The sequence below is a fragment of the Stegostoma tigrinum genome, chromosome 17 (genome assembly GCF_030684315.1).
Source record: "Stegostoma tigrinum isolate sSteTig4 chromosome 17, sSteTig4.hap1, whole genome shotgun sequence".
NCBI lineage: Eukaryota > Metazoa > Chordata > Chondrichthyes > Orectolobiformes > Stegostomatidae > Stegostoma > Stegostoma tigrinum.
This window is the reverse complement of record NC_081370.1, coordinates 8,398,875-8,426,544: the sequence shown is the minus strand read 5'-3', so window position 1 is coordinate 8,426,544 and position 27,670 is coordinate 8,398,875. Positions and strand designations below refer to the sequence as shown.

The 27,670-nt window shown below is 44.2% G+C and overlaps 1 protein-coding gene across 3 annotated transcripts in view; it reads right to left on the bottom strand.

The window, feature by feature from the left end:
* LOC125459222 (oxysterol-binding protein-related protein 8-like) overlaps nt 1-27,296 on the bottom strand; it is a 138,848-nt gene extending 111,552 nt beyond the window's left edge. For 2 of the 3 annotated variants that reach the window (XM_048545326.2, XM_048545328.2), the window contains exon 1: nt 26,838-27,296. In XM_048545326.2, the coding sequence (XP_048401283.1) occupies nt 26,838-26,858 (21 nt within the window). In that variant the 5' untranslated portion in view covers nt 26,859-27,296. The remainder of the gene's footprint in view (nt 1-26,837) is intronic. The other variant, XM_048545327.2, reaches the window with a different exon arrangement.
* Nucleotides 27,297-27,670: the final 374 nt, after the last annotated feature.

The following is a 27,670-nucleotide window of genomic DNA, read 5'->3' as shown; positions in this document are numbered from 1 at the left end:
AACTCTCACCTACCCCATTTCACCCCGGCATGGATTCCAGCGGAAGCTCCTTCATGTTTCAAGCCCACCCAAGATTACAGGCTTCTCCAAGACATTAAACATTCCTCAGCCAGTTGCGACAGGCGCACACTGAGATCCATACTCGGTGCCAAACACTGTGAATGAGCTGTGCTGAGCACAGGACTTAGTTTTATCCCTTCAATGTCCCCACCTCAATGAATTTCAGGCATGCTATGACACTTCACTCTTCTCCATCACCTCTGCCTCCACATGCATGCCTTTAGACAGAAGTCCTTTCCATGCTACGCAGACACTGTCATCCACGCCACCCCCTCCAGCTGGCCTTTTACCTGCACTTGATCTCTCCATCAAGAACTGCCGATGTGACATTGCCCACCTTAGTTTCTCCACTCGCCTTACCCCTCCCTAACCAGTCTCCCTCCAAACTTGCAACAATTCTCTCTCTTAGGTTTAACCTCAGCTTTATCAGACCTGCCCTTAAGGGCCACGCTGTTATCAGCTGCTGTGCTGCCTTCCTTCCATCTCAAGGACCATGACCTCTGGCTCTGAAAATCAAGCCTCTCACTGACCTCAACTCCTCTGTGAGCTTCCCACCTCATGGTTCCCCCCCAAAAAGAAACACATGCCCATTCTGCCTCTTTCCCAAAATCCATAAACAGGACTGCCCAGACAAGACTCCTTATTTCAACCTGTGCCTAGTCTACTCAATCTAAATCTTCCCATCCTCACTACTCTGTCCTCCCTTATTCAGTCTCCTCCCACTTACATCCATGATTCTTCTGGCTTTTTTGCATCAATCCGAGGATGATGACTTCAGCTTGTACAAGGGGGTGCAGCTACACATTGAGGGGTGATGGATTTAAGACAGATGTCAGAGGCAGGTTCTTTACTCAGAGAGTGGTAAGGGCGTGGAATGCCCTGCCTGCCAATGAAGTTAACTCAGCCACATGAGGGGCATTTAAACAGCCCTTGGATCAGCATATGTTTGACAATAGGATAGTGCAGGGAATTGGGCTTCGATTAGTTCACAGGTCGGCGCAACATAGAGGGCCGAAGGGCCTGTTCTGCGTTGTGTTCTTCTATGTTCAGCTCCATAATTTCATTTTCTAGCCCAAGTCACCTCATCTCCATCACAGATGTGCAAAACAATTGTGAAGTAGACAATTCAGACTCAAAACAGTAACTCTTTTTCTCTCTCCACAAATGCTGCCATAAGCTACTGAGTTTCTCCAGCTCTTCCTGTTTTTATTTCAGATTTCCAGCATGTACAGGATTTTGTTTTTGTTTTGGCAGAGAACTTGGTCTAGTGAAGTGTCTCACCTTCTAAGAAGTATCAATATCAAGCAGTTGGTGTGCACTACATGTCAAGTGCCTTATAGCCTCACGTCAAGCAGAAGATGGAAGTAGATGTTTACTGAAGGTCCATCCATATCATCAAGTACCCTCATAGAAGAGCTGCGTGCACAGAAAGCAAATACACCTTGACACCATTCTTTGTCATAGATTACCAGATACCCCAGGTTAGATACAGGGGCAGACAATTCCTATTTGAATCAAACAATTTCATACAAGGCATTAAACATTTGTATATCTATCCAGTTGCCACTGGATTTCCTCCAATTTTCAGCATCATACCACTGGTGGCTGTAAACTCTAAATTCTCTACCTCCACCTCCTTTAGGACACTCCTTAAAACCTAACCCTCCAAGCAAGCTTTGATGACTGCCCCTGGTATTTCTTTGTGCATCTTTATGTCAGCTTTTCTTTTGATGCATCACTGTGAAGCATCTTGCTAAGTACTCATCCTGATACAGATGTCGTGTAAACGAGGTCTATTGTTGTTAATGCTACAGGAAACATTCTTAGGTCAGATAAGGCAGAAACTAGGGACAGGATTCTTGCCAAGTTGGCAGCCTTTTAAAAAAAGCCCATGGGGCCTAACCTAGGATTGCTGTTTCCATCAATTTTCACTGGCCCAGAGTGGGCACTGGGCAAGAGTGTCCCCCCCACACATTGCACCGCACACTTCCTGGTTCCATTGTGGAGATGGAGAGTTTAGACCCACACCCCTCCTGCCCCTCACCACTGCCCCTTCAGTCACAGTCTACAGCCCCAAACAGAGAACTAAAGAAAGTCACTTGCTTTTGGAATTCTTGGACATGCATTGAAAAATACAAGAAATTGTGGTATCAGATTCTACAGTTAGTTCTATTATTGCAATCCATGTGTGTGACTGTGACTGATTATAGGGCTCTGTCTGGCAAAGGTATATTGATCATTATGTTCATTCACACTGTTTAAACATTGATGTGCATTAGAGTAATTTTTTGTTCCAATGAGAGTAGCATACTTATGTATTCAAACCTGATGGAATTACTGTTTAGAATTCCAGTGCAATGACCTGAAGTGATTTAAATGCCCAGAGTCCTTTAAAAAAATGAAAAGCATAAACCTGTAGCAGATTTTAACCTAGAAAGAACAACATCCCCCCACCTACTTCTAGACTACAAGGATCGATAGGATTCTAGTGTAGAGTAGTTTAGGGAAAAAGTTCGTGTGGTTTATCAGTTTCAAAAGGAGGCCATTACTTATATTTTTTGGGCTTTTTATTGTTGTTGAACCCACTGTGAATGTTTGGCTGAACTTCGAAAGATCCAAAGCCATTTCTCTCAGCAACAGCCCTGTTTGTATATTATTCAACCGTTTTAAAAGTTTATTAGAGGATTAACTCTGTCTCTGATGTGGCTCTTGAAAGAGATGCTTGTTCTTAAAAATAGGTTGACTACTTGAGGAAATTTTCATTTTTTGAGTAGGTTTTGTGAATGGGAGGTTCTCTTTCCCCCAAGCAGGAATTGTGAAGTTTATAGATTGTTAGACATTAACTATTCCTCATCTCCACTCCAAAAACTGAGATTGTCAACAATGGACATTAGGTGAGCAGCTTCGGAGACTACATAGGAAGGCGGAGGGATAGGAGGGAAAACAAATACGAGGGGCATTGAGAAAAATGAGGGGTGAGGGTTTGAGGACCTCGCATTCATCTTTAAAATCGGGCTGCCACTCTGGTAAAGTGGGGAGGAGAATCTGGCATGCTATCCCACCTACCTGACCACCCCTGTCACTGCTTAGGGTCCTCCTCTGAAGTTAGTGGGTTCTACTCCATTGCACTTCAGCTCTGTGGCACAAAAATATGAGGAGCAGGGGCCCTTTTTTATAGGATGCATGCCTGCTAAGTTATGAAGTTTCCCAGCTATTTGTCTGCTGCATCAAAATCTAGCCCCGTGCTATCAAGGAATATTCATGAACATCACGAGTGCTGTCAGGTCAGGCAGAGTACTGATTAGTAGCAGGGTTACCCTCCTTTCACCCTGCTTCATCAAGCACTGTCCAATCACAGTTGGAGTCTTCGTGTTTTCAGAGTGAGGTTCAAGCTACTCCCAGGTCAGGCAGACCCTACCAGGTACAACTTATGTTACAAAACTGAACATTTCTGTCTTTATTTTGTACAGGGTGACATCCTGCGATGCAACCCATTGCACGTTGGAGAATATAGACTCTCATGTTCATCTGTCTCAAATATCTTTAGGCTGCTGATTCTCTGTCTCTTTGTATTTTTCCTCAGGTCTTCAGCCTCTCTTCCCCGTACAACTTCTTGTGAAGTTTCTCTTTGCCTTTATCTTTCTATTTGGGTCAGAAGGTCGCAGACAGTAAGCCATTAGTCACCAGCAGTTTGGATGCTCTGGTGCAGCAGAGATTGAATAGAATTATGGCCCTTTGAGGACACTTTCCAAGTTCATTCTGTAACAATTGGCACTTTGCTCACTTCTCAATCTTCTTGCAGACCATGTCTTCAATTTGTCCAGGACTGAATCCAACCCTTACCACAGCCACACACTCACCACTATTTCCAACTCTTTGAGCAACTCAGTCAACCCTTAGAGCCCTTGTGCTTCTCTCTCTCACCTCACTTTTAACTTTCCTTCCTTTAACCCAATTCTTTCACGCTCCAACAAAACGTGGGTGGGGGGAGACCAAGGCCTCTCGTCTACAAGTTTCCTCTTTTCCTCCTTCAGTCTGTTACTCTAATTTGGGTTTCTTTCTGCTTTCAAAATTAAACACCTTTTATGATAAAGTCAGATTAGGAAAGTACATATTAGTTTTCTCTTCATTTGCACATTTCTCTTCCTGTTTCAAAGATGATTTTCTTGTTAATAAGAAAGGTAGAAAAAAACTAGTTTCAAACACCATTGGTGATTTTTCTTTTATACTGAAGCAGCATTTAAACAGCACAGCAGTCTCTTTACCCTGATCTCTGTTTGCGCTCTCCCACCAAATTTATCCAATCCATATTTCAGCATATTCCTAGTTTAATCCCCTTCTATAAACATAGAAATTATAAACTTAAACAACAAAATTCACAACTGGTGTTTCTTTCTCATTTTCAACACATACCTACATCTGAATTAGGAGCAGGAGTAGGCCATTTGGCCCCTCAAACCTGCTAAATCATTCAATAAGCTCATGGCTGATCTGTTTACTTTACAATCCTGCCTACCCACAGTAACCTTTCACTGCTGTGCCTCTGTTTTTGAAAAAATAATCAACTTTTTTTTGTCGTATATATTTTTCCCTAGTTAAGATTTTGAAATTGGGCTTCTTGTTTTTCAAAGTAAGCCAAATTACTACCTGACAGAAAATGCTATGAGGTAAAGAAAGGTATCCTCTAAATCTGGCTGATTATTGGTGATGCATCCGAGAAAATTAAACACACCCCGCCAGTCCGATTTCAACTCAGAAGCACACCTCTGTGGAAAGAAAAACTTGCAAGTTTTAGCTCAAATATTTTCAGACAGGCTAAGGCTAAGTGAAAACCTTGATCAATATATTAGCAGATACAATGGTAATTGAACAATTAGATGCCATTTACTTTTATTGGAATTACTGTATTAAATTTTTATTGTAGATATTAGAAATTTCAGTTAGTGGAAAAAGATGATAGGTGAAAAGTGTCAGGGGAAAAAAACATCGTTTTAACAAGTTTTGAAGAGCCAGTGATGAGATTAAGTAATCTCAAGGTACTATACTCCTAACAATGAAAGAGTATCAACAGAATACCTTCAGCATTGAACAGACCTATCATTTAGCTTTGTTTGGGAGTGACAGGAACTTGAGTTTATAATGGAAACTTAACCTCAATCGAGTTTAAACACAAATGTGCTTTCAAAAGAAATAACAGGCTAAAATTGAAACAATCTTCTCTCATTAAATAATAAATACTTGTGCTGAGAAACCATTTGCTGATAATGCCTTGACAAACTAAAATAGCTTCCTTGAAATGTTGATATCCATGGATTGGACAGCATCGTGCAGATTGCTTTATTTTCTTGAAAGCACATTACAAGACAAGTAATAGGAAGAATGGCAATTTATACATTTAGTTGACAAGAAAGTGCTTCAATCAAATTCCTTGAAATTCGTCACAGCTCTGACTGCCAGAGTGGGAAGCATCTGAATACAGTGAGTAAATTGGATCTTATTCCAATCATGTTCAACATCTCATCTTGAAGATCTAGTGAGAAACTACCTGACTGATCCTTGCCTAATGTAAATCTACACCTGGTCAATGAATTCCCATTTTATGATCTAAATACTTTTCTGTACATCTTCATTTCTGAATTATTTGAACCAAAAATCAATTTGACAGGAGTGTTTCAGTTCAGGTGCTCTGGTCTCAGAGCTAAGAACATACAGTGCATTCCAACTGTTCCACACGATGTGCAATGAACTACAAGTGGCCTGTACACAGTGTGAACAAGGATGTGGTGCTTTTGTGGATAAAGAACCCTGTTTCCTAATGGAAACCAGTTCTTAGTTAAGAATAAGAGAGTTTGGAAGAAATGGAACTACACCAGCTATTGTTATTTACACTACATATCAGCATATACTTGGAATCTCACCAATATTATGAATTTTCAATGTTGTTTCAATTCAGAGAGTTCAGCAGGACAGAAAGATAGAGCCATTTTGCCCTCAAACCCAGGAATCACTAACTCTCATCTTCTCCATGGTCAAGCAGTTGGCGATTCAATGGGAAAAGTGGCAGAAACTGCTGGGGAAAAGCACTTTGTTCCTGAGCCATCTTTATACGATGACAGGTGGCTCCTTGGGATTCTATCACAACACAGACCAGAGCCTCTGTGTCTGAGTGCACTCAAAGAGCTTCCTGGTTCACAACCTCCACATCTCCCCTGTCTCTAATTAAATCTCTCTCGGATGTTTTTGCTGCATCTCTACTTTAGGAACTTGCACTGGTGCTGTTGTAACGCTAGCTCAGTCGGTGGAAGACTCTCTCCTGCAGGGAGCTCAGCTGTAAATAGAACTCTCTCCATTCCCTGCTGGCAGTTTTTCCTTTAAAATCAGGCAAAATATTTCCAAGTAAAACAGAAGCTGTTATCTTTCAAATGATTATAAATGAACAATCTGACTGTGAAGTGGCACAATTTCTGGTATCTTCCCATCAGACCTCGCTTCCCTCGATTAGTTCAGCTGTGTAGGGACAATGCTAAATGACCATTTTTCCTACCTCATTTATTCTCAGGATAAGGGTGTCGCTGGCTCAGCAGTATTTATTAACTTCCCTCTAGACAATTAGGGATGGGCAAGAGTCAATCGCATTGTTGTGGGTCTAGAGTCACATGTAGGCCAGACCAGGTATGGATGGCAGTTTCCTTCTCTAAAGGGAACTAGTGAACCAGATGGGGTCCCCCCCACCAACAATAGATTAATGGTCATCATTAGATTCTTAATTCCAGATATTTTACTGAATTCAAATTCCACCATCTGCCGTGGTGGGATTTGAACCCAGGTCCCCATAACATTATTCGGGTCTCCGGGTTAACAGTCCAGCAATAATACACAAGGCCTTCTCCTCCACCAGTCTTCATACTCAATCATAAAATTCCTTCGGTGCTGAAAGAGGCCATTCAGCCCATCAAGTCTGCACCAACCCTCCAAACAGCATCCTCCCCAAGCTCAGACCCCTAACACCTCCCTGAACCCTACATTTCCCATGGCTAATCCACCCTGCCTGGATACTACAGGGCAATTTACCATGGCCAATCCATCTAACCTACACATCTTTGGACTGTGGGAAGAAATCACAGAACCCAGCAGAAACCCATGCAGAAACAGACAGAATGTGCAAACTCCACACAGAATTAGCTGCACAGAAAACACTAGCCCCTTTTTCCAAATCTTCCCTGGACAAAATGCAGGAGAACCTCTGGTGGCCATTTTAGAATCTTAATTTTAGCGTGAACTGGTTGATGCAATGGTGCAGTGAATGACATACTCGCTTTTCATACGTGGAACTAGTGTTTGTTCGCTGCAAAAGATCTGCATGAAACAAGTTTGGGCAATTACAGATCTGGTATCCAGTGATGAGACACGCAGCCAAATATCACTCTTAATTTAGCATTAATCTCTCGTAAATTAGCACTCTCGCCCTGAAACAACTTCGCAATTCAGTGCTGGAAACAGAAAAATGCCACATTGGTTTCACCAGGACACATCTGAGAGCTGCTTTGATGTGCACGTTTCAGGCATGTAACGAAAGCTTCACTTTACTCTGATCCTGTACTATACCTATGTTGACTCACTGAGCACAGGAGTGTCATTTATCCTACCAAACACTGATTCACAGAGCAATACAGACAGAACTTCACACTTATCGAAGAGCCCCTACAGGGTGGAAGCAGGCCATTCGGCCCATCAAGTCCACAGCGGCCATCTGAAGAGCATCCCACCCATCCCCCTTCCCTATCCCTGAAACCCTGTATTTCCCGTGGCTAACCTACCTAATCTACATATTCCTGGACACTACAGACAATTTAGCATGGCTAGTCTACCCTGACCTGCACATCTTTGGACTGTGGGAGGAAACCAGAGCACCCGGGGGAAACCCGTGCAGACACAGGGAGAACTTGCAACCTCCACACAGACAGTCGCCCAAGGGAGGAATCGAACCTGGGTCCCTAGAGCTGTGAGGCAGCAGTGCTAACCACTAAGCCACTGTGCCCCCACCTCTTGGATAGTTCACTTCAAAAAATATTTTGTGCGGAATCCTCAACTTTCTCCAACTGTCCGGATTTTTTTTAAAATCGGAGTTCCCTTGTTTCTTCCGCGCAATTACATTTTCGTGGAAATGGATTCAGATGCTCTTCATCAGATTCTAAATGTTAGCTGTGCTCATTAAGGACAAAAAGGCAATTCAAAAAAATGTTTCAAAATTGTATGAAATAATCAGACAGCTCCCTTTTCAGGATTCACTTATCAAAATCTAAACAATCCAGAAGTTCCATGTTTAACTCCCAGTCTCCCAAAAACTTGGCCAGGAAGACAAAGGGCACTTCTGAGAGAGTGGTCCGAAAGAAGTCAGTTTGTGTCATAGAAAAGGATGTGGATACAGATGAGAATTTAAAATTTGAGGTGTTTCTGGATGAGAAGCCAATGGCAGATTAGTGAGAGCAGGGGTATTATGAGAATAGGGTTGAGGTATGTTAGAATAAACTAGATACTGTCAGGAATGGAGGAGAGGAAATAGAGGAAATAGACTGATGAGAGATGTCTTCAGCAGTTATGGGTGAGTGGGTGTGTTTGATGTCTGACAAAGAATATGATAAGTTCATCGATTAATGGTCTCACACTTGGGTTACAACCCTTTATCTACTGCTAACCAGTCCAGTTTCAAATTGCAAGTGAACAGTGGCTCCTGGCAGTTCTGTGATTACAGTAGAATATGCACATTTTTCATGCAGAATCAAACAGACATTACAGAACCCCAAACTCATCATTTTTTCCTAAAAAAAAACGGTTCTACTACATAAAGGTTACTTGTCTATCTGCCACAAATGACACAAAATAAACAATGCTGTGCATTACTACTGCATCGCTCTGCACAGCCTGGGAAACAGAAAGAGCAATCCAAATTGCATTTCTCTGCGAGCAACGTCAGGTCATAAATCTGGCACATTCAGGACTTCAAATTCAGACAGGTCCCGGCTTAAACTGCAAACTTCCTGTATGGACTTGTCAGGGGGAAGCTTCCATCTGTTCCAAGGAAGGGTCACTGGACCAGAAACATTAACTCCGTGTTCTCTCCACAGATGCTGCCAGACCTGTTGAGTTCTTCCAGCAATTTCAGCTTTTGTTTCTGGTTTCCAGTGCCCGCAGTTCACTTGGTTTTTGTGAAGCCTCTAGCCGCTCCTGTAAGGTTTTTGAACAGAGACTCCCCTTCACCTGTGGCCACCATTGCGGTGACTTTGCCAGCGTCTCTAGCAGAAAACAGATTCATCCTTAAGTTGTGAATGGCCCATTCATGGGCATTTCCCCACACCCCTAACACAGGCAATTTCAGTGGCGCAACCGTGGAGTTCTGCAGTTGCCACAATTCTTACAAAATCAATAGGATCGCAACTCAGTCATTTCTGTATGTCTGCAGATTATCAACTCAAAGAGAAACTTGAGATTTACTCTTCTTAAACAAAAAAAGGAAAAATATAAATCAGATCGGTTTCCATTACAGGGTCCAACTGGCACCAACATTTCCAGCAGGATTTTTCTTAAAATCTACTGAGGCTTACTCTGTCAAGTAAATTAGAACTGCACCAAGTTGCACAGTAAGCAATAAACAGGAGTGCCACCCTGTTACGCAACGCAAGGTCCCTTATCCTGCTGGATAAACTGCAGGCCAAAAATTAACTTATAAATAGTCTCCATGGTCATTCATGAGCTAAAGTGCTGGAATGCCTTTTCTTGGCTGGATTCTAAATGATCCTGTTCCACATCATGTGTGAAACAAGCTGTTCTCCTGAAGGGATTAGCTTTCTTGTATTTATACTGGGGACTTTATACCCATTTAAACCTAGACCAATTTAGATGGTCTTCAACACAAACAGTCCCTGTTGTAGTGCGCAGATGCAAATCACTTTAACTTTTATTTTTTTTTTAAAAACCAACTTTCTTCTGCATCTTGCTGTGGTGTAACTCTATGTATCTTAGCAAACTTCTGCTCCCAGACCAAGTGGAAATTTCTTCACTTCTAAACCAAGACAGAGCAGGAGCCAATGAAGAGAATTTTAACGGGGAGACAGGAGGAGAAGATCAGTCACAGGCCCACCATTCCTGGCAGCAACGATTTGTTGGCCCAGGCCATGTTAGCACTTGGAATTAAGTTACATTTCACTCTTCATGATACCTGCCCAAACCAAGTATTACCAGGAACCACAACACCAGACACAATGCATTCACTTTCCTTTTTCAAATAATGTCTGGCTCCCACTGACTGGTGATTAGGATGCACGGGATGATGTCTAAGGAACTGAACACTGACAAAAAAGTAGAGCCCAGAGACAGTAAGATATCTAAACACATCATCTTTCCAGAAGCTCCCACAGCAAAGTCCATGTCTAAAAGATTCCGCCTTGGACCCAACCAGGGAGTCCAAGATGAAGAAATTGAGATCTCAGCAGCCCGTAGTCTCCATAAATCTTATTTAGGCTTGATTCCTTGAGAGGACCATTCAGTTTCACTGCAGAGTGTGCAAACAACAGTAGTCACAGTGATTAAGTCAGAAACAACCCCCGAGGTGCAAACCATTGCCTCACAAGATAGTCAGTTGGTCAGCCACAGCCCAGTGATTGCTGGCCACAGTGACTCACATCAGTTAAAGTCAGTTTGGGTAAGGGCACGGTCCTGGTAACACAGGATTAGGCTTCTGAAGAAGAGTCCAAACCTGAAACATCAGCTTTCCTGCTCCTCTGATGCTGCCTGACCTGCTGTGTTCCTCCAGCTCCACATTGTGTTATCTCTGACTCCAGCATCAGCAGTTCTTAATATCTCCCAGGATTAGGTTCTCTCGTGGTTTCACTTCTTCCTCAAGGTTTTACTGAGCACAGCATCTCAATCGACATTCAAAATACCATAATGAGTGTCATGACATTGGAAGAGTATGATTGGCATCTATTAATAAAGTCTCCCCAACCGAGTAAGGTTGGGACCTCAGCTGCCTACAAGAAGCAATCAGGTAAAAGTCAGGAGTGCACCAGAAACACGGAACTTTCAGGGGTAAGTCTAAATATGTGTTACCACCATGTGGGGTAGATTAAAATCATTCTATGACTATGTGGGAGCACTGAAACCAAACCAGTCTCTGCCCTTGTAAAGTGCAAATATGGTTGACATATAATATTCAGAACCAAGACAATGTTGATTGTTCTACCCTGAACATCATTAGTCCTTGGGCACTGAGATCTATCATAGCTTCTTAGTATAAAGACTGTCTTCCTAATTTTCTCTATTTTTTTGATTGGAGACAGAAGTGACTGACTTAAAGCAAAGGACTGCGGAAGGAGTTGCTATTCCTTTTAAAAGCAAGTTACTAAAGCTCATTGCAAGTCATGTTTATATTGGTACTTTGTTCAAACAGCGGCGGGCATAGATGGGCTGATGGCAGCGGTGGGGGGAGGGGGAGGGCAGTGTACAAAACTAAATTGGGCAGGAAACAATTTTGCTGATCGGTTTGTGGAATTGAGGCACATTTTGGATGACAAAAGCCATCCTGGCCACAACTAATCGAACAGACTCCTCAGTGACTGAGCACCTTGTGGTCTGAATAATGCTAGGACACACCTTTGAGCCTCTGGAAGGGGAGAGCGGTCTTTCTCTCCCGTAACATACCAAAAGCTCGATGAAATCCCATTTATTTTCTGTCACCAGTTGCTCTAAGCTGCGACTTTGAAACAGCAACTTTGCAGTAATGTACCAGTCACATGAGCCTCCTGTGAAGAAATGGAAAAGAACTCTGGGGGAAAGAAACTGGGGAACAGCATATCCTGGAAAACCCTACAGACAGGGATAATGGGAACTGCAGATGCTGGAGAATTCGAGATAAAGTGTGGAGCTGGAGGAACACAGGCCACGCAGCATCTTATAAGCAGGAAGGCTGGTGTTTCGGGCCTAGACCTTTCATCAGAAATGGGGGAGGGGTAGAGGATTCTGAAATAAATAGGGAGAGGGGGGAGGTGGATCGAAGATAGATACAGGAGAAGATAGGTGGAGAGGAGACAGACAGGTCAGAGGCGGGGAAGGAACCAGTAAAGGTGAGCGTAGGTGGGGAGATAGGGAGGAGATAGGTCAGTCCGGGGAGGACGGACAGGTCAAGGGGGCGGGATGAGGTTGGTAGGTAGGAGATGGGGCTTGATATGGGAGGAGGGGATAGGTGAGAGGAAGAACAGATTAGGGAGGCGGGGATGAGCTGGGCTGAGAGCAATTGGCCATAAACATTTACTTTTGTGATAATTCTAGGAATAACAGGACTGGATTTCCAGTGGGCTATCCCACTGAGATGTAATACATAGTACATACAAGATACCAAATCTCATGAATTCAGTGTCCCAGACCATGGAATTCCATTGTTCTCAAACGAGATGCTGCACTGTTCCCTTCAAGAAGGAGTCAAACTACTGACACACTTACCATACCCTACCACTGCAGCATGCAGAGATATAATCATTCAAATCAGATCTCTAAGTACTGGAATTACAGCAACAGCCTTGCAAATTTCTTAGGTGAGTAACTTCACAGTACAGAAGTGTGAGCTGCAGTCAGTGCATATTGAGTTCATTGCTACACCAGACAATGCTCAGTGGGCACTTTGAATGATGTGCAATGGCTCTAAAGATATGCTGCAAAGCTCAGATGCCTATTAAAAAAAATTATATGGGATAGCAAAGGCAATTCGATCAGAAATAAGCAGCCTATCTGTATATCCTCTGGCCAACTTCTCATCCCCTATCATAGCCACCGTCATCACTTTATTGGTATTATTATGATCATTGTTCCAAAGATTCCCCACCGCTCTTTCTCCGAATCTCCAAACACACCTTTCCCCTTCCTTATATACTATGTTGATATCAAAACTTAATACTGTAATTCACTCTTTTGAAGACTCCAAAACTATGGTTCAACTCTGGTATTGTGCACAATAAAAGCTCTCGACCATTCATCTTGCTTTTCAATAAAGAACTAATGTAATTCACTAAGATCAGCACATCGCAGGGTCTTCTGAGCAGAAGACCAGCACAGTTGATCCGAATATGATCGCTAGCCATCTTTCAAGGCTAGAAATACAGGAGTGTTTTTGCCTGAGGTAGAGAAAGGGCTCACATACATCCTACATGGTTTAACAGTGGAAAGTTGACTGATCAAAGCTGGCCCAAAACATCAGCCTTCCTGCTCCTCTGATGCTGCTTGGCCTGCTGTGTTCATCCAGCTCTGCACCTTGTATATCTCAGATTCTCCAGCATTTGCAGTTCCTGCGATCTCTGACACAATTAGCAGGGTTTTGATTTGCTTTCCTCCTCTGAATTAAGACAGAGATACAACATCAGGAAATTTTCCAGTTGTGGATTGCCAATTTGTGACTGGTGCTAGAGGATGCCTGTGAATGTTGGGTCAGAAGGATGGAGGTGGGTGAGATGTCAGTAATGTCTCATCCAATTCAAACCTTCCACATGACACCTAAATGTACCATCACAGGGAGGTCTTCTCTGACGGAGAATGGTGAATCGGCTGGCATGCCATTAGACCAACGGTTTCTTCACAAACGTACTAAGTGCGAATCTTCAGAAGAGAGTGGAAAACGTTGGCTCGGAAAGAAAACACCCCCCTCTCACCCAGTAAACGAGATGTGCGATCCATGAATTTATTCAGGTTTCTGAATAGCGTTCATATGGCAGTTCAGGAATAACCTCTCCCAAGAATGGGAGCTGCCTGAGCTCCCAAAGAAGCCGCCACGCTCTAAGATACAGTTCTATGGGCAATGTGCAACATTCCACTGTAGCATAGATAAATGATCACTGTGCCTCAGAGACATGCAAAGATGACACAAGTTTCTGCATATATAGAACCTCTATTTATAAGGGCCTCAAAATGTCTCCAGCCTGATGCTTCTTCTTCAGCCTGTTTCTCAGTCACCACACCCAGATGTAACAAGCACCAGAGAATCGAGACAAGTCAACAGCCAAATATGATCAAACACTGAACATTTGAACTCTTTAATATGCCATATTTTCCCCACTGAAAACAGAAGACCTTATTTTAAATTAAACCATCCTAAACTAACATATCTACATCAAAATATTTCTTTGAGGTTAACGCATAGGTTTTCTCTAAGTTTAGGAATACATTTGAGACATGAAGGTTGCTGATTGAGATCTAAAAATTAAAAGCTTGTGGTTTTGCATTGTCACCTCAGTGAGGTGCATGAGGAAAAGGATATTTCCTCAAAAATCAGTGTCCTCCAAATGTAGTGGTGTACTCATTATCAAACATTCCATTCTGTGTTGTCATCCAACAGATAAACATTGATATGGAGCAACAATTTGATCTAATTTGCTCTTGCCTGAGATAATGAGAGTTTGTGGTCGTGATTTAACTGTTTGATATCAACACAATCTCCAAATTGTGATTTCCTTGTAACATCAAATGTACATTTCTGCTTTCTCTGGTTATTTTGAGATTTCTTCTGCTTTTGCTTGGATATTTTTGTTGACTGACAGAAATAGCTTAAGAAAGGTCAGCAACATTCAAAAGTTATGGCCAATCTTAAGTTCAATTGGTGCCTTTCTGATGAGCCGGGGGAGGAGTGGATTAATATACGTGAAGTTGGAAATAACACATTGTCCAAAACTTTTCCCTTCTGATATGCTAGCTCTTAGCCTGGTCTTTTATCACTCTGTTGAATCATTCAATGCCACTACTCAGTTGTGAGTTAGCTTACAATGTCAGATGGTAAGAAATTCTGTAGCTTGCCAGGAACTCTGAGCTGAGGAAATAAACTGCAGTCTATCGTTCAGAGAGATAGTCTCTAACTGACCCAACTTTGCAAACAACTTTTACCCAAAATGTCAAGGACCAAAGTGCTGGTTATGGAAATTTTTGCAGTGATTTCCATTCATTAGTGAAAGTAAATTACCACAGGCTGCTTGCACTTCTTCAAACATATCTACTTTTCTACTGAAACAATTCTACTGTTTTGTTGGCCATAGAGTCAGTTGTGCAAGTGTGGGATACAGGGTGGAGAAGATGATACTTTATTGACCTATGGTGGAAAAGTGGGACTAGTGTAAGTATCATGTATTTTTGGTGGTACAGATTTGATTGGCTGAAGACCCTCTTCTGTACCGTATGATTCTATCATATGATCCATCTCAACATTTCTGCGTCTTCCCTGAAGCTGTCAGAACCCTTTCTTGCCTCCAAATTTTACTATCCCAATCAAAGGGAGAATTTAATATGCACTGAATAGGCAGAGTGAAAGTAAACACTTGGCCCTCTTCCAAGCTTCTATTGTCCATAAAGTTAAACACATCTAGAACTCTGCTGCCCATACCCTAACTTGTCCCATACCCTGTTCATTCATAATTCCAGCGCTAAAAGATTTGATTGGCCAAGGTGCAGTAACACCTTGAATTTAAAACTCTTATCCTTGTGCTCTGTCCAATCTTAGTATCACAAGGTAAGTCAGCTAGATCCCTTCAGCAACTGATGTTCTTCACTCTTGTACATGTACTTTACTTGCTTCGAAATAAAAATGACAGGGCCACTCAAGGAATTTGAATATTCCTGTTAATCTGCCCTACTGCATCCCTAAACCAGCCCAGTTCGTCCCCTCCCCCCACTGCACCACACAACCAGCCCAGCTCTTCCCCCCCACCCACTGCATCCCAAAACCAGTCCAACCTGTCTCTGCCTCCCTAACCGGTTCTTCCCCTCACCCATCCCTTCCTCCCACCCCAAGCCGCACCCCCATCTACCTAGTAACCTCATCCCACCTCCTTGACCTGTCTGTCTTCCCTGGGCTGACCTATCCCCTCCCTACCTCCCCACCTATACTCTCTCCACCTATCTTCTTTACTCTCCATCTTCGGTCCGCCTCCCCCTCTCTCCCTATTTATTCCAGTTCCCTCTCCCCATCCCCCTCTCTGAAGAAGGGTCTAGGCCCGAAACGTCAGCTTTTGTGCTCCTGAGATGCTGCTTGGCCTGCTATGTTCATCCAGCCTCACATTTTATTATCTAGGGACCGTTTAGAGTTAGGCACAGATGAAATTACAATGGAGAATAGACAGAGGTAGGTACAAGGAAAACATATGTTGCACCTGTCTCCAATAGTAGGCAACACACAGATTATAGAAATAATATAATGGAGGGTCGAGAAAGAATAAGGAATGTAAAGAAATTGGTTTAAGTGAAGAAATCTTACAAGGACTTGGCAACTTGCATCATCAGGCTTTCAGAGAATCAGCAGAACATATTGCACATATCAGTTTTGTACTTTCTATATTTCTGAGGTTTAAAAACAGCCCACAGCATTGGAAAAAACAAATATAATCCTGCTGGTGAAGAAAAGAATGGGAGAGAAAATGGATAACCATAGTTAATAAGCCAATAACGAGTGGATCTCCTTGACTGTGAGTCCCTGATTGGCTCAGATTAACAGCCCCAATCAGGAAGCCCTAGCTGACAGGTACAAACAGGAGTCCAAGCATCTCCTCACTCTGGGGACTGCTTCTGAGCTAACTGATCAGAGCCCATGTACTGAGCTAACGTAAATAAAGGATGACTTGGTGATGGGAAACTGACCTCTGTGCAGATATTTCAGGTAGGGAATCTCAAAAACAGGATCACAGGCTCAGCATAAGGGATCGGATGTGCAATTTCTTCCTTCAGCGTCACGAGTCTCTGGGATTCTCCAACAAGGAAACCAACGGATGCTTAGTTGTTGAACTAAGTCAGTCTTAGTTATTCAAGACAGAGGCTGGTAGATTCTTGCATATTAAGGGGCATGGGTAACAGCAGAGGAAGTGGAGTTGAAGATGACCAGTCATGGTCCCGTTAAATGATGAAGCAGGTTGAAGGGCCAAGTCTTGTGTTTTTTATTTCTTTTTGCAATCCATTTAACTCATATGTTCAGAATTCCAACAGTCAGCTCTCCTTTATAGGATGAGCTGAATGGCAGAGCCTGCACGATACTGGAAACTTCACTGTAGGGTGGTTCTATCAAATACCACTGACTAAGGCTGGCTTTGTTACAGTTTCTCTTCAATCCGAAACTGATACATGTGTTACATATGGGTATGGTACCCGGATCAGGCATTCTCCAACCAAGCTGCCTGGAAATGCACACACTGCTGATAATCAGACCTAGGATCTTTTGCTGATTCCATTCCAGGAACGATTACTGGAGGTCAGCAATGTCATCCTTTGTTGCACTAATGGATGGGTTTTCTCTTACACTCTGCTTTATCCATAATTTTTTCGCCCCTTGATTTGCTTCCTTTCCATTTAATGTTTCCCTGTGCCACTTACTGTTTTGCAGACAGCAGCAGAGGCAGACAATAGGCGTCACTGTTCGAACAAACTGGCATTCTTACCAGGACAGGCAGTCAATACTCTCTCATCAGCTGTTACGGGAGTGTACACTGGGAACATATGGGAATGGCAAAAAAAAGGGGAGATCCACAGAAAGAGAGCAACATAAACTTGACAAAAAGATTTTCAAAAATGTGTCAAGGTACAGGCAGATGCATACAGCCAAGAAGAAACATCCAGAAAAACAAAGACATGCAGGAAGAGTTAGAAAATGATCAATAGAAACAGAACGAGCACGAGGCAGGAGAGGAGAAAAAGAGACTGCTATGCTGAGAGACAGCTCAAGAGACTGACAGATGCTAATGTCGAATTGCTTTGCATCCAATTGTTTCTCAATGTACTGCTCATTTATATTATTTCTTGATACAGACTTTTGAAGATCGTTTCAGAGTTGGAACTGGTCTCAGTCAAACTGCCTTTGCTGGTGAGTTAAAACTGTTTTTAAAGTCAGTGACGGAAAATGCATGTGACAGGAATGGGTCAAAATCTGTTGTGCTATCCTTTGCAAAGGCATACAGTCAACTGTGGCTTTAAACCTGTCGGAGAATTTATATGAATTAAAAATAAATTTAAAAACATGCATGATGTAACTTTAAACCCAAGCCATTATAAAATGGTTGGTGGGTGTTTGGCTTTAAAATTCAATTGTATTAATTGTCTAAACTTCCCAAAAATTCTGCATATTTCAACTTACGACTGGAAATCTAGGAACCAAGGAAGACCTCTAAAGGCAAAGTTGTATTCTGAATATCTATACAGCCATTTTTGAACTATGCTATCAATAGGCAGCAAGTACTCTTTTCTCATAGCCAGGGGATCACAACTACATGCACACACTTGGTTTGCAAGATGGCTGGGTGAGGAGTTACCTACTGGGAGAATGTCAAAAATAGGACAGATTTTCTGCCTTTGTTCTCTGGTTCTCAACCCCGATTGCAAAGTCCAGTCCATCATAACCTCCTCCTTAGAACTATTTCTGCAGAACCCTAAAGTAAGGATGGAGGGCGAGGTGGGGGGGGGGCAGTGGTGAGGCTGGAAAATGGGGAGGTGCTGCAAGGTCGGTTTTTGTTGGGGAGGGGTGGAAACAGGTGGAAGAGCTGGGGCATTAAAAATGTTGCGGGCTGGAGATAGTTCAAAGGCTGGCAGCTGGGAACTGTCTAACAGGACGGGGAAGGATCACAAAAACAGGAGAGTAGCTGCAAAGGGCTGAACAGCCCTGCAAACAGGAAAATGGTTGGAGAGTGAAAAATGTGGTGGGAAAGAGAGAAAATAGTTTCAAACCTTCCAATGGCACATTGTTAATTAACATGAAGTCTCTAGATTACAGTAGCTCCTAAACGGCTGCAGACACGTTGCAGCGAAATGTAGAAGATTCTATTGTCATGAACACTGCATCAATTGTACGATCTAACATGAGATAGTATGATTACGAATATTTTTTACAAAATAGCAGTTCGACATTATCATGTTCCAAAACATCACAGTATGAATTACTACAGGCACATGCGTCTGGGTTCAAGCCAAAGCACACAACTGTTTGGCTGTAACACCAGCTGCCTACAAGAACCATGTTTAAGGTGAAGGCATTTTGTCTACTGAAGTGTCAGGTTTTTTAATAAAAACAGCATTTGTTGCTGACAAAGCTATAGTTGCACCTATTGAAATAGTGTCATGTTTAGGAAGTTAATGTTTTCCTTGCATGCTTGGCTTTGTATTTAAAGGAACAGTGATGATTTTGGGGGACTTTGGGTCTGCTGATTCGGACTCTCTTAAAGACAAAAATCCCCACATGCTAATAGAAATGCAGAAGGTAGTGTTCATAAGTGATGACATCATCTCACAAAAGGAGCTTGCAAGACTGAAACAAAAAAAAAGCAGCCACTGAAACTACATAGCTCCCACTGAAAATCAAAAAGTAGCTCAAGAAATTCCAGCAAGGTCAAAAGGAGAAAAATATTTTGAGACCTAGTGCACTAATCTTGACACAGAGCCACAGACAATCCAATTTCACATTGCTGTTCACACACACACACAAACACACACACAAACCCATTTATCAATATAGAAATATACAGTTCCATTACTGGTCAAACACTTATGGTTTCCTGTAAACAACTAAAGGGATAGCAACTAAATCTTGTGTCCACAATGGGCTTAGTCTGTTACAGCAAGCTTTTGACTGCTCTCCGTCAACCTGTGCTGACTTGTCACACACCAGTGTAAACGTGGTGTATTGCAAAGACGATGGTGATTGGAACTGTACACACCGTCATTGTATATAACCTGTCACATGAGGGGTACACAGCTGCTGTTTCAGGCAAAGCAACTCTATTACAAAGATCAATGCCACTTCCTGAAGGCTCCAGCACTACAGGCAGTGGAAAAGGGTGGTGCATTATATCGTACCGAGCCAAACCAATTCCGCTCGCCCCCCCCCCCCCCACCAAAACAACCCCCAGTTTCAGGCTCTGAGATGGGTTGCGTGAAACAATTGACCGTTTGGTACAGAGTAGAAAAACGAAAGCAGAGTCCTATTTCTCGACAGTAGTCAGTCGATTCTGGAAAATGAACAGCAGCCAAGAATGACTGCCAATGACCATTCCCATAGATGGATGAAAGAACAGGAACACAAAGTCAGAAGGAAAAGGGAAGAAACCAGTGTGGGGAGAGAGGAAAGTTAGCTGCTGTGATCAGTGCTTTGGGAAGGAAGTTTGATGGAACCATCTGGACTCCATTTTCTCCCCTTTGGTCCAGGGACTCCCCACCTACGTCCGTGACACCACCCACGCCCTCCACCTCCTCCAGGACTTCCAATTCCCTGGCCCCCAACACCTCATATTCACCATGGACGTCCAGTCCCTATATACCTGCATTCCGCATGCAGATGGCCTCAAGGCCCTCCGCTTCTTCCTGTCCCGTAGGCCCGACCAGTCCCCCTCCACCGACACTCTCATCCGCCTAGCTGAACTTGTCCTCACACTCAACAACTTCTCTTTTGACTCCTCCCACTTCCTACAAACTAAGGGGGTGGCCATGGGCACCCGCATGGGCCCCAGCTATGCCTGTCTCTTTGTAGGTTACGTGGAACAGTCCTTCTTCCGCACCTACACAGGCCTACAAACCCCACCTCTTCCTCCGCTACATTGATGACTGTATCGGCGCCGCCTCTTGCTCCCCAGAGGAGCTCGAACAGTTCATCCACTTCACCAACACCTTCCACCCCAACCTTCAGTTCACCTGGGCCATCTCCAGCACATCCCTCACCTTCCTGGACCTCTCAGTCTCCATCTCAGGCAACCAGCTTGTAACAGATGTCCATTTCAAGCCCACCGACTCCCACAGCTACCTAGAATACACCTCCTCCCACCCACCCTCCTGCAAAAATTCCATCCCCTATTCCCAATTCCTCCGCCTCCGCCGCATCTGCTCCCACGATAAGACATTCCACTCCCGCACATCCCAGATGTCCAAGTTCTTTAAGGACCGCAACTTTCCCCCCACAGCGATCGAGAACGCCCTTGACCGCGTCTCCCGTATTTCCCGCAACACATCCCTCACACCCCGCCCCCGCCACAACCGCCCTAAGAGGATCCCCCTCGTTCTCACACACCACCCTACCAACCTCCGGATACAACGCATCATCCTCCGACACTTCCGCCATTTACAATCCGACCCCACCACCCAAGACATTTTTCCATCCCCACCCCTGTCTGCTTTCCGGAGAGACCACTCTCTCCGTGACTCCCTTGTTCGCTCCACACTGCCCTGCAACCCCACCACACCCGGCACCTTCCCCTGCAACCGCAGGAAATGCTACACTTGCCCCCACATCTCCTCCCTCACCCCTATCCCAGGCCCCAAGATGACATTCCACATTAAGCAGAGGTTCACCTGCACATCTGCCAATGTGATATACTGCATCCATTGTACCCGGTGCGGCTTCCTCTACATTGGGGACCGCTTTGCAGAACACCTCCGCTCAGTTCGCAACAAACAACTGCACCTCCCAGTCGCAAACCATTTCCACTCCCCCTCCCATTCTCTAGATGACATGTCCATCATGGGCCTCCTGCACTGCCACAATGATGCTACCCGAAGGTTGCAGGAACAGCAGCTCATATTCCGCCTGGGAACCCTGCAGCCTAATGGTATCAATGTGGACTTCACCAGTTGCAAAATCTCCCCTTCCCCTACTGCATCCCTAAATCAGCCCAGTTCGTCCCCTCCCCCTACTGCACCACACAACCAGCCCAGCTCTTCCCCCCCACCCACTGCATCCCAAAACCAGTCCAACCTGTCTCTGCCTCCCTAACCGGTTCTTCCTCTCACCCATCCCTTCCTCCCACCCCAAGCCGCACCCCCAGCTACCTACTAACCTCATCCCACCTCCTTGACCTGTCCGTCTTCCCTGGACTGACCTATCCCCTCCTTACCTCCCCACCTATACTCTCTCCACTTATCTTCTTTACTCTCCATCTTCGGTCCGCCTCCCCTTCTCTCCCTATTTTTTCGAGTTCCCTCTCCCCATCCCCCTCTCTGATGAAGGGTCTAGGCCCGAAACGTCAGCTTTTGTGCTCCTGAGATGCTGCTTGGCCTGCTGTGTTCATCCAGCCTCACATTTTATTATCTTGGAATTCTCCAGCATCTGCAGTTCCCATTATCTTTGATGGAACCTAGTAGTTTTTCGAGGGTTACATCATAGAATCATTAAATCCCTACGGTGTGGAAGCCGGCTGACCCTCGGAACAGCATCCCATCCAGACCCACGCCGCTATGCTGTAACCCTGCATTTCCCATGGCTAATCCACCTAGCCTGCACATCCTTGGACATTATGGGAATCCACCCGAACCTGCACATTTTTGTGACCGTGGAAGGAAACTGCAGCACCCAGAGGAAATCCACACAGACACGGGGGACAATAGACAAACTCCACGCAGACAGGCACCCAACAGTGAGATCAAACCTGGGTCCCAATGCTGTGAGGCAACAGTGCCAACCACTGAACCACTTCCATGGGATGGCAAAGAGGGAGAAAGGCAGCCATGGTGTTTCAGGTTGTAGTGAGAGAATGTGTGCCAACTTCAACAGAGAGGGTGACAGAGGGGCAAGCAAGTGAGGACAGATGACAGGAACGTACAACATGGGAGCAAATGTACCTACTTTAATTGAAAGGATGAAGGGAGAGACTATAAACAGCTCCAATAAGAGCAACAATCCATAGAACATGTCAACATTGGTAAGACAGGCTTGCTGCTGGCGCACAACTGAAAGGAGTGGGCACACTTCTCAGTTTGCCCTACATAGTCCTGACTGTGGTGAGCCATGATCTTCTAAACGAGACTCAAATCCCTTATTTTCCACTAACCATCTCAACAAACCAAAACTACTTTTCATGTTTATGGAATTTCCAAGTTTAGTGCCAGGAAAAAGTTTCAAAGTGTAAATTAAAATAATCCATTCCTGAATGGCAAATGGCAATCAAGTACATTGATCTTCTGGAAATTTTCTTCCAGCTCCAAAGGGTCAGTCTGGCTCTTTCTGCTTGCTTTGACAAAGAAGGAATAAACATTGAGAGTTCTGTGCTTTCCTTGGATCTTGATTGCTCATGGCCTAATAAATACCAGCAAAATTGGCAAGAAATTCTGGTGTAAATTCCCTTTTGCAAAATGGGTGTAATAATAGATTATTTTGCAACTACAGGAAATTCAGAATCATTCATTTTAAATGAAAACAAAACCAATGGTAAAGACAGATTCCGAGGTACTGGAACTACAGCAAACATATGTGACAGTGTCTTTAGGACCTGTGCAATGGCAGGGTCAGAGATGTGGGCTTCAAGCTGTGTCTACATTTGTATTTCTCCCTTAGGCTTTCACACACGTTCCTTTAACTCCTAAATAAATAGAGAAGATTGAATAAACCAAAAAAAGTTAAATCATAAAACCCCAGCAGCTTGTTTTCACAAGTCACAGGCTCATCAGCGAGATGGAGCTCGTGTTCCCACACATTTTCAGACTGTCTGATTCTCTGAAGTTGTTGGTCAGATACATGTAGCTTGTTTCTAAATCAGCATTTATGCACTGCCCAGGCTCTCTCAAAGTACAGCCTTTTGGAAAGTTATTTGAGGAGAACTAACAATCATTAAATTTGACACCGTAAAGATTTCACATCTTCAAGAAAGGAAAGGTCACAACTGGGGTGGGGAGGTGGTTTCTGCAGGAAGTAGATTCAGGCGTTCAGCTTATGATTGCCCAGGAATCTAGCTATAGCTTTGTAACACGTTAGAGAAATGGGAAACATTCTGCACACTGGAGATAAGGACTTCTGGGAAGTTCCTGGTTCACTGCTGCCAGTACAAAATTAAACTGAAATCAGATTGCCTTAGATACAGCTTTACTGATGACTATGCGATTGAAGACGTAAGGATAATAAACAGTAGCATGCAGGGGACACATAATGGGCAGTGATCACTTTTTCAAATTCAGAGCTAAAGTAAAATGAATGACTACTGTATTGGTCAGCAGCTAGGCAGTGCACTCCTGTCCATCCACAGTAGATTGTTATATTGACATGGATGGGGGGGGTTGATTTGCACTGTTTTGTGTTATTCACTGTAGGATCTGGGAGTCACTGGCTGCAGCCAGCATTTACTGCCTACCCCTAGTTGCCCTTCAGAAAGGGATGGTGAGCTGCCTTCTTGAAGCACTGCAATCCATTTGTTTAGGTAGCCCTGCAGTGTGGCTTGGGAGGGAGTTGCAGGATTGTTGTGCGTGGAAAGTGAAGGAATGCATTTCCAAATCAGGGTGGTGAATGGCTAGGAAGACTACTTGCAGGTGGTGGTATTCCCACGTATCTGCTGTCCTTGCCCTCCTAGATGGGACTGGTCATGGGGGAGAGGTACCGTCTGAGGAGCCTTGGAGAATTTCTGCAGTGCATCTTGTAGATTGTACACACTGTTGCTACAAAGTGACTGTGGTGCACCGAGTCAATACTTGTGGATGTGGTGCACATCAAGAGGGCTGCTTCATGCTGGTTGGTAACAAGCTTTGAGTGTTGTTGGGGCTGCACCCATCCAGGCAAGTGGGGAGTATTCCAACAAACTCCTGACTTGTGCCTTGTAGTGGACAGGCTCTGGAGAATCAGGGCGTCAGCTACTCACTGCGGGATCCTTAGCCCCTGACCTGTGCTTGTAGCCACAGTGTTTATTTGGCTAGCCCAGATCAGTCCAGGTTCATAGGTAACCTTCAGTTCCCAGAATATTGATAGTGCAGACTTCGTGATAACGATGTCATTGAATGTCAAGGGGTGACGGTTAGATTCTCTTTTGTTGGAGATTGTCATTGGCTGGCACTCGTGTGTTGTGAAAGTCACTTGTCAGCTCAATCCTGGCCATTGCCAGGTCTTGCTGCATAGCTGCTTCAATATCTGAGATGCAGTAGTCACAAATGGTACTGAAAATTGTGCAAGCATCTGTGAATATCCCCACTTCTGGCCTTGTGTTGTAAGGATGGGCATTTAAGCAGTTGAAGAAGGATAGGCCTAGGGTACTAGTCTGAAGAACTTCTGCAGAGATGGCCTGCAGAATGATCAAAGGACAAATGTGAAAATCAGGAAAAACAATAAGACGGCAAGAGTGGGAAGATTTCAATTACTCAAGCATTAACTCGAATACAGTGATATGAAAAGTACAGAGGCCACGGACTTCCTAAATTGCATTCATTTTTTTTGTGAAGCCAGAATATGGCCCCCAACAAGGGGAGGTTCTGAGAGAATTTTCATAAATTTAGATTTGGGAAATGAAAGTGAACAGCTGGAAGGCTATCAGTGGAGAGGTATTTCTGTTATACTGATCATGCAAAGTGACCAGGATGGGCACAATGATCCCCTTCAGTGTTGTAACTTTTCCCAGATTACTATGATTGAAGCATTCTGAAGTGACAATGAGAGCAACATTCACTTCAGGCAGCAGGACAAAATGAGAACTATCAGATCAGCAGCCTGTTATTTCATTTGTGAACATCTATCAGAGTGTAACATGCACTATTGCCATTGTGCACGATCCAAAGACCACACCTCGTCATGCACACTGACCTATTTGTGATTTCAAGTGCAATATGAACAATCAAGACGCTTTTTACTTTCACGATCTTTAAGGCAAACAGTAATGAGAACAAAATCACAATAGCTTCATTGCAATTCTACTGGATTGTGAGTGTACTCGTTTTGCAATGACATTTGTGACTTCTTACCACAGTTGCAAAAGATCAACCCAAGTGCTCCGGGTGCACTTGCTCCTGGGCCTGGCAGATCCAGGCAGTGGAGCGGGGTTATAGCTGCAGCAAGTATGTTCGTGCCTGGGCGCCACTGATACCCTCCATGCTTTAACAGAAAGGGGGGCGTCACCAAAGGGAGTGAAATGTTTTAGCTTCCCCTCCCAACTTCTTGTTGGTTTAGCTCTCTCCCTAGTTCTCCCTCACCTTTGGTGTTAATACATTAGGTTTAATGGGTCAGCAAGTAAATTGAACAATCGGAAACACTACTGACTTACTGGTGGTGGTTTATAGGTGAACAATACCATAGGTGGTGGGAAAAGCCATTCAGTTGTGAGTGGTAACACTTCTGGATATTTAAAAGAAACAGAACAGGTCAACTTCACTGTGCAATAAAGAAAAACATCGCTGTCTCTAATCTCCACGTGGACACAGAAATCCATGGATCGTCAAGATTTATGTCCTGCTGTACCAACTAATTACCCAGTCCTGAGAAATAGCCCTGTGGTACAAATGCCAATGATCCTGCTGAAACGTGACTGCTGGAGTGTGAAGCCATTTGTGACCGAGATGTCGTACGCCCAGTGAGGGGTTAAACAGTGAGTAGGCACAAACTCTAGCTCAGCGCTACATAAACAGGGAAGGTCGGCAAACAAGAGGCTGGTCGTGAATTTATCGGTGTCTGTGGTCGCTCTCTGCAATACACTAATGTGGAGTCTCCTCTTCGTTGCTTTTTCTAGAGCAATAATGATGCCCTTTGTTCAGAGTGCATTGTTCAAATCATTTCTCAAGCTCACCTTCCCCCTGTGTTAGAACTCATTAAATGAACAGCATGTGTGCACGATTTTAAAAAAATAAATCCATCGTACCCTTATTGCTCTGAACCTAACAGCCTCTCCCAGAGTATTTCACAAACACCAGCAAAAATGATCATCGGGGACATTCCCTCAGTTTGTGAAAGACGCTTAGGGTTGCAAACTGACTCATTAAATTAGGTTGTCTACAGAACATATTTTTTAAAAAAACAATGCATATATATTTGTGATTGAGCTTACCTCTTGCAACATGGAAGGCATCTCACAGAGACCAACGCAGAAAGAAAGCCTCAGGCTGCTGCAAACTCCGCTTTAAACTGCACTTCTCCCCGACAGCCCAAAGTTCGCAGAAACACATCCTAGGCACGGAGCGAACGCCATGGTCGGTGGTTCGGGGCGGAGTGGGTGAACGGGGAACCGCTGCTGGGGCGCGGGAATGCTCACTCAGAGAATGTCTCTCCTCCCAGACACGGCAAAGTCAGCTTTCCCTCGATCTCACTGCCACCCCCTCCCTTCTGTCTCTCTCTGTATGTGCCCAGCTCCAATTGCTGCTTGTGTCTCTGGTGCACAAGCGGAAAGGGCAGGAAAGAATGAAAACAGTATCATTGATCAGAGAGTTGGGGCACACGCTGGCTGCCTAGTGTTAGCTTCTCCAAACTGTCCAGCTGTCTTGGAGCCTGCGACAGGAAATACCAGCGGACTGCCAGAGCTGGGAGCAAACCAGGGCATGGAGCAAAATGTGGCCAGGATTACAGCATCAGGGATTGGGAATGGAGAATCCCTGGCTGCTTGACAAGCGCAGTTATTTTACTGAGATAATGGGAACTGCAGATGCTGGAGAATCCAAGATAATAAAGTGTGAAGCTGGATGAACACAGCAGGCCAAGCAGCATCTCAGGAGCACAAAAGCTGACGTTTCGGGCCTAGACCCTTCGTCAGAGAGGGGGACGGGGTGAGGGTTCTGGAATAAATAGGGAGAGAGGGGGAGGCGGACCGAAGATGGAGAAAAAAGAAGATAGGTGGAGAGGAGAGTATAGGTGGGGAGGTAGGGAGGGGATAGGTCAGTCCAGGGA